The sequence below is a fragment of the Electrona antarctica genome, assembly GCF_951216825.1.
Source record: "Electrona antarctica genome assembly, chromosome: 22".
Classification (NCBI taxonomy): Eukaryota; Metazoa; Chordata; class Actinopteri; order Myctophiformes; family Myctophidae; genus Electrona; species Electrona antarctica.
In genome coordinates this window covers 31,389,882-31,405,987 of record NC_136805.1, presented here as the reverse complement: position 1 = coordinate 31,405,987, position 16,106 = coordinate 31,389,882, and the positions used below count along the sequence as shown (strand labels likewise).

The 16,106-nt window shown below is 40.5% G+C and overlaps 1 protein-coding gene across 1 annotated transcript; it reads left to right on the top strand.

Moving 5' to 3' along the window:
• Positions 1–4,050: 4,050 nt before the first annotated feature.
• LOC306915313 (uncharacterized protein) lies at positions 4,051–16,106 on the top strand. Its single transcript, XM_079492614.1, has 12 exons — positions 4,051–4,205; positions 6,937–6,999; positions 8,467–8,585; positions 9,664–10,294; positions 10,435–10,592; positions 11,783–11,875; positions 13,103–13,228; positions 13,801–13,939; positions 14,072–14,119; positions 14,978–15,019; positions 15,391–15,639; positions 15,727–16,106. Exons 2-12 carry the CDS (start codon positions 6,960–6,962, stop codon positions 15,777–15,779), a joined length of 1,698 nt encoding a protein of 565 aa, XP_079348740.1. The 5' UTR covers positions 4,051–4,205; positions 6,937–6,959; the 3' UTR covers positions 15,780–16,106.

The following is a 16,106-nucleotide window of genomic DNA, read 5'->3' as shown; positions in this document are numbered from 1 at the left end:
AGCACAGAGAATTGCATGAAAGGTGTGAGCTCAGCCATACACTTAAGTAACTAGTAACTAAAGTTTTCAAGTAATTGTAGTGGAGTAAAAGTACAATATTTACCTCTGAGATGTAGTGGAGTAGAAGTAACAGTATTGGAAAATGGAAACACTCAAGTACAAATATCGCAAAATTGTACTTAATAAGTACAGTACAGTATACTCAAGTAAATGTTACTTTCCACCACTGGGAACCAAATGCATCCTTACAGGTTGTGAGTGGCACAAATGCAACGTGAAGAAATTTAAGGGAACTTGGAAAGACAAGTTCATTTCAGATTTATTTTTCCTAGACGAGAAAATTAAAGAAGGAACTGAAACCTCAGCCAATTAGCTGACCATGCATATACGGCCCCAGGAAGAGTAGACTTCACTGCGGCCGTGAGGGCTAAATGGGGAACCACAATAAACCGTAAACGCATGAAACTGGATCACAAGCATGGATGGCATCAATGTTTTACTGTACGTTTTGTCGCATCGACAACTGTGATGGTGGGAAAGTGGAAATTGGACAAAGACACACCACAAATGACTGGCACATTTGCGTGCGTGTGATTTATTCATGCCTTTATTCATATTAAACTAGTGTTAGTTTACTGTTAGTTTCAAATTATTTAATTACTCCGTTTGCATTATTCAAATTAGCAGCCTATAAAACATAAAAGTAGCAGTGATTTTCTCTGGTGATTTTATTATGTTTTAATCTATAACTAATTGTGTTGTGGTTTATTTAATTTAACACTAGTACCGTATGTCCATTGAAACCAAAGATCTAGTTTAATCGGTTTAGGTTCAAAACATATATTTTCTACCAGCATTAATGGTATAAGTGTACAATTGTTTTATTACTATTTGTCATATAGCTGTAGCTCCTCATACCCACTTACGCAGGGTCTGTACCCCAAAGATAAAGATTTTATCATAATTTATGTTTTGTAGTGACTTAAAAGTGAGGTTAAAAGCATAAAAGGTTAGTTTATCACACTAATATAAAATAATCTTCTATTACGACCTGTAAGACGCCTGACTGCGAGAAGCCACCTTGGTGGTGAGGTCGCGTGCACGCATCCGCCTGGGTGACGGCCGAATGCCGCTGGTGCTTTGGCATGGGGGGGTCAGATCTAGCCTGGCTAATAAGCCAGACTAATATCACACAACACTGTCGCGGTATATCAGTCTGGGCTGGCTCCACTTGGATTTCATTTCCCGGGGAACATTTTCTCTTTGACGCAATTGGTCAGAGCTACTGTCAGTCAAAGGTCTCAAGCATTGAACGTCACTGTACCAAAGCCCGCCTATATTGCATACCGTGTCCCGATTGGTCCGACCTGTTCTCTGCTGTAGGAAAGAGGCGTGCTACTGAGCCTCGCCAGACCGTAATCCGCTGGTAGGCAACTTTTTTTTGCCAACGGCTGATTCGGTCTGGTTTATTAACCAGGCTAGGTCAGATCAACATGGAATGAATTCTGTACTGGCCATATATGGAGTGATGTTTCACAAGGCGTGAGAGGCGTGACCATATATGGATGTCACAATGATGTCACGAGGCGTGACCATATATGGATGTCACAGTGATGTCACAAGGCGTGACCATATATGGATGTCACAGTGATGTCACAAGGCGTTACCATATATGGATGTCACAGTGATGTCACGAGGCGTGACCTGGAGGTGTGATGTCGTGAGGTGTGACCATATGGAGGCGTGACCATATGGAGGCGTGCATGGGGTGACTAACTAACGGACGGACGCACAGGAAATGCAGGTTTTCATAGTAAAATATAAACATGTTTTTGAGGCATTTTGTTCCAAAAATGTGTTTTGCAAAAATCAACCTGTTGGTGGCGCTATAACAGGCCAATGTGAAAAGGGTGGGATATATTCCTCAGCCTAGTAAGAAAATGTGTGAAAGATTTCACGTAAATTGCATGCTGCGTTCATGATTTGAGGCTTTTGTTCAAAACGGGGCAATCTTGCAAACTGTGAAAGCTAATTATAGCCAATTAGGATGGAATATCAAATATCGGACAGATCCAACTTGAGCACATGACCATAGAGATAGTGTGTAACGATTTGTGAGATTTTTGGACAGAATCTGGAGGAGTAATATCCAAAAATGTGTTTTACAAAAGTCGGCCTCCTGGTGGCGCTCTAAAAGGCAGATGCGGAAAATGCAGATGGGGCAGAGGTTCATCGTTGGCCTCCAGGGAGTGTGTGTGCAAAGTTTGGCATCGACCGGGTTAACGGTGCCGGAGATTAGCTGTTCACAGACGGACGGAAGGACGGACACACACACGGACGGAGTGCAAAACATACTCTCTCCCCATGCCTTCGGCCTGGTGGAGACAATTAATGCAATATGCATTGTACCTGTTGTACCCATTGTAAGTGTACACATTGTACTGGTGTTTGTGTCCCTTTTGTGCCTATAGATGAATACTATGTGTGTTCTTACAATTTACAATTTACAATTTACAAGTTAGGCATTTAGCAGACGCTCTTAATCTAGAGCGACTTACATTAGGCAAGAACAAAAGTATGGGAATACATCACATATATAAAATGCATTTATCAAGAAACATGCGTAAGCTAAGAACGTAACTAGAACATATCTATATAATGACACTATACATATTAAATATACATATATACTATACTATGCTATACATATGTACTATGATGTGCTATGACTACATACAATGCAATTATTGTGCTGTCTACATGACATGCTATAAGTCTGTTTCAAATGCTATCTAAGTCTAAAAAGTGCTATCTAAGGGGGTAGGATAAGTGCTATGGGCCATGATGGAGTCTGAAAAGGTGGGTCTTCAGACTACGGCGGAAGATTGGGAGTGATGCTGCAGTTCTGATTGCAACGGGGAGTGCATTCCACAGTTTTGGGGCCAGAAGGGAGAAGAGTTTGGGACGTGTGGAGCGTTGTCCCGGCGTTCTTGTCCCCTTCATGCCCCTTACCCATGTACAGTATATGGGCATATCATCCGGATTGGCGTTCTGGACAGTCTAAAATCCATATTTGCCTATAAGGGGATATGAAGTCGTGATGTTGGTCAGATCGCCGGTTGTCCAGAACCGCCGATGTGAAGGACTTCACGCTGGGCATGCACCCAGTTGGGTCCTCGACAATGCACTTCTTCTCATCATAATAATAATCATCAATCATACAAATAAAGTGTTGATGTAATGAATATGATCAATAAGATTAGTGTTGCTGAATTGCATGTGAAATTCACTTGTTTGTTAGGTATTTGTACCAATGAATTGTTCCTTCTCTGGACATTTAGCATGAAGTTAAATAAATACCATGAAAATTTACTTAAAAGCTAAAACTTTTTCTAAAGACTAAAATCATGATGTAATGATGTAACCATTCTGTAGAGAGTATGATAATATACACTACAACTTGTCGGGTAGGACTCCTACTTGTTGACAATGTCAATAAAGACGGCACCCCGATTAGGACACTAGAGGTGTCTCTCTAATCTCTATGTATAGCTTCATGAACTGTTTTCATAATTGTGTTAACGCTTTCTGCTGCTAGCATAAAAGGCCTCTCCATCTTATGTCCTCTTTCAATGACAATAAGCCTATCTCACAGAATTTCCCCACCCCCCTTAATACGCCCCCTTTCGGGGTTAGTGGTGATAGCGTGACGTCACTCCATAGACGCTTCATGTTAACAGAGGTAATTTAAGAAGTCTACAACTTTTGTTTTCTCAAGGTAAGGTTTGTTCTATTTGTTCGAGCTGATTTACCATATTGTTTGCTTCATAATAATATTGGTCTGTCACATTTTTACATTAGAAAATGTACTTAGATTCTCCAGAGAAAAAAACGTGTAAATGCTCATGTTAAAGTCACCACTATTTACCGGAAGTGGGCGTGAAAAACGGGCTGTGAGATAGGCCTATTGTGACTTTTGCAACATCAGTAGTGCTGAGAGAGGGTCGGTCTCTCTCTCTCTCTCTCTCTCTCTCACTGCAGAATGCCACTTTTTCTGAACATGAAATAGAAACTGATAATTGTTGCTGTGTGACTACAGTCCATCTACAATAGACTAATTGTTGCTGTGTGACTACAGTCCATCTACAATAGACTAAATCTCAATCTACTGAAAAGGTCCGTGGACAGACAGAACTCATTGAAAGGTAAGGACTGTACCAGAAAATCAAACATGTTTGATGGTGTTACATTGTACAATAGAACTGTTATGTCTGTACATTATACTATATGTAACCAGGCAAAATGAGATAAGCACCAGACACAAACTAAAATAGAGGGTTTTTTTTTCTGGGCAATAACTGCTGCTGTGTTTGTCTGTTTGTAGCTCAATGAGCAAGACTATTGTTTCACAGTGCAGAGTAACAATCAGAACATGACTGTCTTTTATAGTGCAAAAAATAACTGCAGTGTACAGGACCACACACCAACTGGAAATCCTCACTGACACATGAACACAAACAAGAAAAGAACATCCCATCACATGTTGCATTTACAAAGTGCTATCAAACACCACATCAATCACATGTTGCATTTACAAAGTGCTTATCAAACAACACATCTTCAGAAAAGTAAACAAAAACACAACATAGTCAAACATCATACATGTGGTTAATAAACCTACATTCAATCCAGTATCTTAGTTCCCAGACTACAAAGGATCAGTTTCCAGCTCCCAGCTCAATCACAGCTTCACATTAATAATCTGTTAACATCCAATGAAAACCAAAACATTACAATGTAAAACTTAACAGTGTACCTCCATACATCACTATGGTTGATAATCAATCACCATTTGTATACATAGTTACCTTGATGATATATATTTATCTGTCCACAACAGCATGCATGAAATACCCTCATGGATAAACTCTCAGCATCTGACTTTACTTCCTACTTCCTGCTTCTGCATGCTACCTTCCTGCATTGCACTAACAAGAGAACTAGCACCATCTAGTGGCAGTATTTCAGTATGCTTTAGACCTGGCTACATATTGGCAGTATTTCACCTGGCTACATATATAAGAAGATGATGATGAAATCATTTAAAATGTCTCGATTCAATTAAATACAAATGTAGCCTTGTTTTGAAAGCAAAATAAGACAAAATAATATATATCAGCTTCTCAGTTGTTTCACGGGAATGGTAAAGGTAAGAGAGTTATATAGATGCCCTTTTTGTGTCGTGTAATCTATTTCATGGTTACACTAATGTGGTCGTAGATTGCAATTGCAAATTCCTCATATGTTTAATGTCCCACTTGGCCTCCAATTAAAACATTCATACAGGCTCACGTACACACACACACGCACGCACACACACGCACGCACGCACACACGCACGCACGCACGCACGCACGCACGCACGCATGCACGCACAAGTCGCACATACAGGATGGGAGGATAGACTATGTAGTCTGTGTGATCTAAAGGAAATCGAAAATGAAATGTATTTTGTTTTTTATTGTCCATTCTACAACTCTATTAGGGAGAGACTTTTTAATAAGATAGACCCAAACCATGAATTTGTATGGTTGGAGGACATCGAGAGACTGAAGCACCTGTTTCAAAAGTACACCTTTTCATTTGCCTCATTCCTTGAAAAGGCCTGGTCAATTTCATATTTATGTCCTATGATCTAATCATTCATTCATAAAATTGTGGTAATGATACTTGTGTAATTATACTTTAAACTGTTACTATCAATATTAAGGCAGAGAAGCCCACCAGATATACCAACTCATGGTGATACAGTATACTCTGTTCATACCATGCTCATAATGCATACAGCTGACATGGAAAACACCATTGCGTGTGTTCAGCGTATGTGGTTGCAAGGCTCAGGCATGCAAGGCTCAGGCATGCAAGGCACAGGCTTGCGGGCAGGTTGAAGGTTTCATATACCACATCCTCTGCTCTAGTCTAGTCACCCCCACTCATACAGCTCCAGTTTAACTACCAACATGCACAACCTTATATTAGTGCAAGGCCAACACTGATATTTTGACAAATTGGTATACCACCTAAGGTGACCGTATTTTATTTGTTTGTATTAGTAGCAGTATATAACTGCCGATAACTGGCACGTGTGCGTGTGTGGCAGTTATGTGCGTGCGTGCGTGCGTGCGTGCGTGCGTGCGTGCGTGCGTGCGTGCGTGCGTGCGTGCGCCGTGCGTGCACCGTGCGTGCGCCGTGCGTGCACCGTGCGTGCGTGCATGCGTGCGTGTGTGTGCATCCGTCCTTCTGTTACCAGCTAATCTCCGGCACCGTTAACCTAGTCGGTGCCAAATTTTGCTGGATGCCAACGATGAACCTCTGCCCCAAATATTCCAGAGCGGCCTGTTATAGCGCCACCAGGAGGCCGACTTTTGAAAAACACATTTTTGTATATTACTCCTCCAGATTTTGTCCAAAAATCCAGCAAATCGTTACACTCTATCTCTATAGTCATCTGTTCAAGACGGATCCGTCTGATATTTCATATTCCATCCTAATTGGCTAACATTGGCTTTCAAAGTTTGCAGGATAGGCCCGTTTTGAACAAAAAGCCTCAAATCATGAACGCAGCGTGAAATTTACGTGAAATCTTTCACTGACTTTCCTACTAGGCTGCCGCTGAGGAATACATTGGCCTGTTATAGCGCCACCAACAGGTGGATTTTTGCAAACTCATTTTTGGAAGAAAATGCCTCAAATCATCCAATTGCCACCCCTTTTCACATTGGCCTATTATAGTGCCACCAGGAGGCGACAACCTGACCTGCCCTGGTGGAGACCTGACCTTAGTTGTTGTTGTTGTTATCCACATGATACAAAAAGGAAAATTGAGGTTGATGTCGAAAAGCCTTATATTAATCTCAACAACTGCTACCATTGCAGGAAAAGCCCTTCCTAAACTGAACATGGGGAACCTGCCTTCGTATCTCCCAAGATTCCCGTGGGGTAAGTCTACGTGAATATCTGGAGTCCAGTGTGTTTTGATTTTGGAGGATTATGCTGAACTAGTTGTTGGACCAGATGGTTTCACACTTATGTAAGCCAACAGAGATAACATAAATGGCAGAGGGCTTTCTGTCTTTATTTCCAACTAATGAAATGTATTAAAAATTGCTTCTGACAAAACCAGCTAACTCCCTCAAACTGTCTGCTAAAGCAGCTAACTCCAAGACCTCTCCCCTCTATATTGACAATATATATGTAGTATAGTATAGTACTGTATGTAGTATGTAGTACATTACGTCACAATGCCAACTTTGCTGAGGTTGTTGCTGCTGCTTTGTTTTAAAAAAAGAATCATTACCTGAAAATGTTATATTTAGCTGGTTAGCTGGTTTTTGCTCGACAGCAGATATAAACCTCATCAAACAGCCATTAGTTTGTTTTGATTTAACTCTGATGTACAAATGTCATGTATTGGGGAACAGTACGCGCCCACTCACAATATGCAGAGTTAAAGGGCCACTTCACCCCTTTGCAAAAAAACAACAACATTATTTTAACAACGTTTAGAAGATTTAGAACACTTTCCTGGGGTTTGTATGTGTGTAATATCATATGTGGTTTTAGATATTTTAGTATTTCAAAATGCCTGTGATGTCACAGCCATTGGTCTCTCTTCCTTCCTGGACTACATGTTGTCTCAGTATGACAGCCCTACCCCTCTCCACAAGGTGTCCCGCGCGTAAAGCTAGTCACTGTCAGCACGTGGGTGGGGGGGAGAAAGTTTGGGGAGAAAGTTTCCTCGCTTCTGTACTTCTTTGACACAGTGCAGTTCAACTTCAGCCAGTCAATTAGTGGGACACGCTGAGAGCGCACATCAAAGGAGAACACAGCTGCAGGTTGTTAATTAAGGCCGTGGCTGAACTCCGATGCAAAGGGAAAGAATGACTTATGTCCGTGACAATAACCAATCCTACAATTTTGAATTCTGTACACACACGCACACATAATATATATACACAAAAATAATATGGGCAAAACAAATGAAAATGTTTTTTGTGGGTTTTTTTCGACTTTCGACTTCTAATTTGAATCGACTTGTGTTAATGAAGTCGATACGTTGATGCATCTATTTTTTAATTAATGCCCTAGCAGGAACCTTCTGATTCCCAAACAAAAGCCACTACCACTACAATTTTTGTAAATTGTATATGAATTAGTAGTAGCCTATATTCTCAATGTTGTAACACTTTAAGTGTGATCTTCTGAACAACAGATTGACATAGGGTTAGTTTAGATTGTTGGACTTAAAGCTGTAGGAAATTCTTGCCATTAATTTAGTGGTTTAGTGTTCTGTGGTCAGTTCAGGCATATATGTTTGCAAATATTGAATCTAGTTTAATATCTGAATCCAGGCCTGAAATAGTAACATTGTGTTAATTGAATTAATGTTTAGTTTCTGTCTGTCAGGAAATCGTTATTGTCTATCACATGTGAGGGTGATGTTGGTTGGTGGACAACGGAATGACAAGGCCAGAGCTGGAAATACAATAATGAAGGAGATTGTGTTTGTAGTGCCAACATCAAAGGTGAGTAATAATTAATTGGATGCCGGGCCAGTCAGGATGATTCATTATCCCACTTACACAGCTGCTTACTAAATAAATTAAAGGTTTCATGACGTTAATTTTCATACATTTTTCTTTTTCGTTTTTCTTTTTGGTTTTCTGACCTTATACACCCACACAACCTGAACTTTGAACATTCACTGGATTTTCTGTGTCCTGGGGTTTTCTATGTGTGTCCTGAAGCTTTTTGAGCTGCAATGAAAACATGCAAACAGTGACATCTGCTGGCATATTGTTATGTCATAATATGGGACTCTTACATCACAGTCCACAGGACAATCAGAGCACTTGTTTGAGCCAGAAAACCTCAGACCACAGAAAATCTACTGAATGTTAAAATGTCCGTTTTTTTTGGGTGCAATTGAGCTCAGAAAAGCTTTTTTTATGTCACGATCCCCTTGACCCTAAAGTAACAATAAAACAAAGTATTTGCTTCCTTATATGGTAATGAAGTATTCCAAGTCTTGCACTGGCCGTGCACCCAGTGCAACACGGTCACCTCGGACAAAGAAGTGTTTATCAAATAGAATACATTTTTGTTACTGCATCGTCTATTTCTCGCTTCAAATTCTTGAGAGCAATATTTAGTTGTAACATTAACCGTGGCGTTTGGTGATAAGAGTCAAGCTTAACTAATTTATACACTGCAATTACAGGTTTAATTAAATGCATGTGTTGTGTATAAAGAAGCAATTGCTTTTGAATTCATATAACCCTCTCCTTAACCCCCCACATTTTGGGGGGTTATTTTCCTGGTTTCCTCCTTTTCCACTACCACATCCAACTGCCTGGCCCCAACCATTGCTATAATTGTATTTCTAATTATGATGTTAAAAAAAGATTTATATTTTCAAAGTCAACAAATATCCTGTAATTTAGAATCCTTGTCTATTTTAACCTTTACATTTCACTGTGAACTATGTTAGCTGTCACTGTTAACTATACAGTATATGTCCATAAAGTAGCTCCACACCACAGAGCTACAGAGCAGATTTAATATTTTGATTATTATGCCTAACACATAAACCTCACATCCCAGGAGCATATTCTGCAGACTACATGTGAGCATCAAAAGAGACAAGTTCATGGAAGAAAAGTGAATGTGGTGATCTGTCCAGACTGGTCGACTCCATCACAGGAGGTCAAAGACGTCCTTCTAAACGGTGTGACTATGTGTTCTCCTGGACCCCATGCTGTCCTGTTGATTGTTCCTGTCGGGTCAGATTTCTCTGAAGCTGACAGGAAATCAGTGGAGGAACACATGAAGCTGCTGGGGGACCAAGTCTGGAGACACACTCTGGTTCTGTTTACCCGGGGAAGCTGGACTGGAGAGAAAAGTGTTGAAGACTACAAAAGGTCTAAAGGAGAACCTCTTAGGTTGCTCCTAGAGAAATGTGACAACAATTACCATGTTCTAGACATCTACAACCGGGACAAATTAGAAGTAACACAACTGATAAGCAAAATAAAAAAGATGGTGATGGGCAACGGAGGACACTTCAACGGAGGACACTTCACTGGGATCAAAAAGATAACGAGCAGTCAAGAATGCGAGGAGAGAGAAGAGCAAGAGAGGGATTCGATTGAACCAATACCTGTTAGGAGAAGGGAGACCCCAACGCCTGTTAGGAGAAGGGAGAGCACAGCAAGCCGTCCTCAAAGTGGTGACTGTGAGTAACAATATAATTGATCTGGTAACAGAATGAAGTTATTGTTATTACAGTGACATTTTTAAATATATGTCTTCATCAGAAAAACTGAGACACATAATAACACATTAACATTGTAAATGTCTTGTCTTCGGTTCCAGTGAGAGGTGGAATACCATCTGAAAGAGGAAGTTCATACTACCAATCACCTGACAAGATTAATGATTGGATGCAGTCATTCAAGAGAGCATCAAGAGTGTCCTCTTCAGGATTTCACTCCATTCGTGAATCTCCCAGCAAGAGAGAGTCTATGATGAGTGTGAGAGATGATGTTTCAGCGATGAGACTTGATATCAATCACACTCATTAACACATTAATTATCAAATCTTTCATTATGAGAAACATTTGCACATACAAAAGAAAAGAAAACTAGTTTCAGTACCGTCCGATACATACAGGATGCATACAGTAGGAGTTCAGAATTTGCACTTATAGTGGATTGGCTTGCTTTCCAAAATATGAAAGAACCCGTTTGAGATAAAAGTGTGACCTTTTGTACACCAAAGGCATTAATTCCCAAAATAATTCAATATGGAGGCATCATGAATTTTTAACATTTTCAAAATGGCCACCAGCAACAACATTTTTCTTATGAGAGACAGTTATATATATTGTCAGTTATATTCCAGACAAAATATGTTGATGATATATCAATCGCTTGAATCGTAATTTGTAGAATGTTCATTTCTTCCTGCATGGGCCACATGTAATAAGGACATGCATACAAGGAGCAATTGAGTGGTGGCTTGCCAAGGACTCAAGCAATGGATTATACCCATTACGCAAGATGGATTCCAGTTCACCTGAGAGACATCCCAAGGATGCACCCCGAGCATAGCTCAAGCATTCAGGGCAGACCATTGACCAAGACCATGATCAGATGCATGTCTGCATAGTTTTACTGAGGTTATAGGGTTAGGTTTGTTTAGGTGTAGTTGCAAAGAACTGTCAATCACAGCAGGGCTTCCTTAGAAGGCTGGTGGGATCCATAACACATCAGACAGTTATGCCCATTATTTACAGCAGACATCTTGGATTTTTCAATGATAATTTTAAATTATCCAAAAGACATATTAGTACTATGTATGTTAACTAATTAATTTCAACGAAATCAGTCTGTAATATCATACTATATCCGTCATAAATATGAAAACAATTGTTGCTGGTGGTCATTTCGAAAAATGCTATGTAGTACAGTCACTGGAAGGGGGTATCATGCACCCCCCGGAAATATACTTCTAATCAGTGTTTTCTTATTGGAAAAAATGTGCTGAAAATGATGAGCTATGATAAAATGTGATGTAACGCCCCCCTTCCCACTCCCATGTGAGGAAAACAACCACTCAGTACAGCAAGAAAGACCTAATGCTGTCTACTTTGCTTTATATATACAGTATGTATCGCTGCTGGTGATCATAAATGTATCTCCTTTTGTTTTGTTTTGTTAGGAATGCCATGGAGCGGTGCTGGTCTACGAAGATCTGCAGAGTACTGATGGTCACACTTTCCGCATCTATCTCAGCTGTAACTCAGAGCATGAAGTGAGTATGGCACCAGGCAATAGACATCTTTCATGCATGCTTCTAACTATTAATACCTTATACCTATTAAACTATGTTTTAGAGCTCTTGACATACATGTAGCCACATGGCTCATTGAAATGAAAAGACTCATTAGGCTACTAATTTATTTGGTGTCTGAAGTAAAAATCCCATTCAGTTTCTCCATAGATAATTGTATTATCAGTTATTATCAGTATTATTATCGGTTATAATGTCCTAACAATTGTGGTAGAATGACCACAAGCATCCCTGTTTCTCATTCCCCATTCTGCTTTTGCCACATGTACTGGTTTCCCACACAAACAGTGAAATAATGCTATAAGAAAAAGCCTGTACAATTCATCTCAAGCAGGACAGCAGATAACAACACATGTAAAAACATAAAACTGAAAAAATGATTGTTCCAATAGCGTTTTAAGGTTGTTCTTAATAACGTCCACAGAAGCTGCAGCTCTTAAGACTTGTGGAAGAGACAACCTGAATGGCTTGGTCCCCTTTTGTTTTTAGTTTAAGTATAGAAAACTTCTAACAGACTCTGTTCAGCAGACCTGTTGGGCACATAATGTGGGAGGAAGAGTAAGGGCACCATCTGCTGGACATTTGTTAACAGTACGGGTTACTGATTTGATTTGTTTGTCAAAGTGTAGCCTATGGATCTGATAGGAATAGTAGGCGTGATTTCTTTCTACGTATGCTTTAAGACATAGACTCGCCCTTGGTGACGCCCCGCGCGTCTGATTGGCCAGAGCTCGTTGTTGTCAAGGTCAAGCATGCATGCACGCACGCACAAGGCTACTAATACAGTATATAGTTCAAGTTGGCAGGTGCTGTCTGTCTGTCTGTCTGTCTGTCTGTCTGTCTGTCTGTCTGTCTGTCTGTCTGTCTGTCTGTCTGTCTGTTTGTCGGATATACAGTATACGTCTGTGGTGGTCATGCCGATATCATATGGCCATGAATGCCAAATGGACTGATGGTCCAACTGAAGGGTTGTCAATGTCATGCAGGTCAGGTCAGGTCAACTATTTCAACTGTTCTCTGATTAGTCTCTGGCAACACTGCATGGTCTTATGATAGATAACCTGTCAATCTATCTTCTAATTGGCTAGAACCTACAGTTTTGTTAACCTTCCCTTCCTACCCTGACTCCTCCCTCCTTGTCTCATTTTGTCATCACCTTCTCCATCACCTTCTCCATCTGCTGTCCAGGACATAGAGAGGGAGTTGGAATCATCGAACGGGCGTTTCAGCAGAGTTCAAAAGAGTCCCCGCTGTACACTGATAGAGGGGACATACCATCTCACGAGTGAGCCCAGTGGGGAAATTGACCCAAAGGTGTGTTTGTCTATGTCAATTCAGCTAGGACCACAGTGGAAACAATTGAGTCCACAGGACTTTTTTGTGTAATCATGTTTTACTGTACTTCTTTGCTGTATGCATTTGTGTCTAGTAAAGTATTCAATCAGTCAGTCAGTCAGTCAATCAATCAATCAATCAATCAATCAATCAATCAATCAATCAATCAGTTTTATTTTACCATAATTCATGTGTTATAATTTAAAGGAGATAGGTGTTGCTGGGTCATGGTTGAAACATGTTTTTGAAATGTTGTAACCCATTTTTCACCCCTGTGTCAATTATCTAATGTGATCCTGGGCCTCCGCCAACCGCAGTTGCCTTTTAATTAAATAAATAATGTATTGATCCCGTTTGATCCGTGTGAGCACCTTTTTAATTTTTTTTAACTTTTTTACTATAGTCATCTTTTTATCTCCCGTGAGCACCTGGTTACTGTTTTTCTTTTTGTCTTTTTTCTTCTTCTTTCAGATAGGTGTAGCTATTTAGATGGATGTAGCCTATTTATTATTTAAGTTTCATTATTCATAGTATGTGTCTGCACTCTGCAGGGCTTACCTTTCACCCTGGAAAAAATGGACGCACCCTACTTTGACGCCCACTATGACAATGAGCAGCCACCTCCCTTCAAATTGACTCTTAAAGCGAGTGGTACTGATGATCCTGCTTGGACTGCACACATCCGAGCAGGTACCTACAGTATATTTACACAGTTGCCTCCCATTTGAATGGCTGTTTAATTGTTCTTGATCATCATATATTTGTAACTTTGCAGTGTACTGTATTTTTGAATGATGGTGCCTGTTTCTGTTCTCATGTCAGATGACTTGCTTCCCAAGGAGGAAAAAACTCGCAAAAGGGGAAAAAATAGTAAGTAGGCCTACAGGTATAAATCAGAGATACAGCAATAAAGCAACACGCCGCTAAATAGAGGCTGCGGTCTACCGCATACTTTACAATGGCTGATAGGCGTAGTGAGGCATGGCACATTAAGGGAGTGCTTCCGACCCTCTCAGCCACGCACGCATGCACGCACGCACACACGCACGCACGCACACTCTCTCACTCACTCACTCACACACACTCTCTCTCTCTCTCTCTCTCTCTCTCTCTCTCTCTCTCTGTTTTACCCTTGGCCAAAAGTATTAGAATTCACTCATGGTGTCCTGGCTGTGAAATTCTCGTATCTCTCCTAGAATTCAGCATTCTCCTTTATTGTCTCATGATGACTCATGTCTTGTAACCCTATGCATATTATGTTCCCTGTTCTAATTTTCTTAGTTCCTATCATCCCTCATGTATTGTCCCAGTCACTCCTTGTTGGAACATTGTATTGTGTTGCATGTTTTGGTTTATGTTTGACAGTTCTTGTCTTTGTTCACCTCACCTGCATTAACCCAGTCTTAGGTTTTGACTATACCTCTGGCCTTACTGTGCTGCAGAGCCCAATGCTCAGCACCATGATGCTTGCATTAAGCCTGCACTCCTTCTCAGGTACAGAATGTTACAACAACTATAGACTGGAACTCACCTATGCTTTTTATGGCATAGGCAGCTCCCTGCAGGAACTAGGCGCAGCTGCTGGACATGAGACTAATTAATTAGAGCGACAGAGAGAGAGAGGAGTGTGTGTGTGTGTGTGTACATGTGTGCCAGTGTGCGTCAATTTAACAAAGGTAGCTGAACACAATCATAATCATCAAATTAACAAATATGTTTTTCTCTCAGATGTCTTAGATGAGGAAGAACCACTGATTACCCAGACACCAGGTAAAACCTCCTTGTGTCTGACCTGTGGGCAGAATTCATGTATTCATTATTATTTATTTATTTTATCCCACAATTTTGCAAACCATTTTTCACCACTGTGTCAACTAACTAATGTGATCCTGGGCTCTACACACCCTCCGCCAACCTGGGGAGAGCAACGGACTTGAACTCATGCTTCCTTCATGCATGAGTGTCCAAGTTGCTCCTTTACACCTGACAGGGGGAGTTTCCCCTGGTTGGACGTAGCGTGTGGAAGGAACACGTTATTACAACCAGTTCCTTTCCCCTCCATCAGGTGCCCCGGCTGGCCAGGGGGAGGCAGTTTAGAGACCAGGATTACTTACTTATTATTATTCATTCATTTTTAACAGAAAGTAAAGCTGACTTTGTGCAGAAGAACAGGTGTGGCCTAATTCAGCGTGTCAGAGCGGTTGTGCGTCTATCAGATAATCTCCACGGAATTCTCAAAAACGAAACGTATAGCACAATCAGGGAAGCAAAAACCCCTGAAGAACAAATGAGAATACTGTTTGACGTTATACTTCCAAAGGGAACTAAAGCAATGGCAGCGTTCTACGATGCTCTGAAAAAGCATGATTCGTTTCTTTTCGAAGATCTGGGTAAGATCCACCAACATCAAGTCCCTTTTAATCCAGTCTGTTGAGGTTCTGTGTGACATGTTTATTTATTATTCTTTTTGTTTCTAGTGTCACAAGCTGGCTCAAAAGTGGACAAAGTGGAGACCACACATGACTCTTGAAACAATGAACATTGACATTATTTACATTATTTACATGAACTGAATATAATGTGTGGATGTTTGCGAAACCAAAACAAATCAATTCAGATCGACCAAACCAAACTCCCAAATGAACCAAAAAAAGAGGAGAGAGAGAACGACGGCTCACCCCAATCACCCCATGAGTGCAAAGGCAACCCATTGAACATGCCAATGATCTAAGGCCAGGGTGAATATATGTACAAAGTTATTTTCTTTTCTTTTTTTTCTATCCAAATGCAAATATGATTTGAGATGTTTGTCAGTTTATTGTACATAAAGCTAAAACTGACTATTTGTAAAGCCATT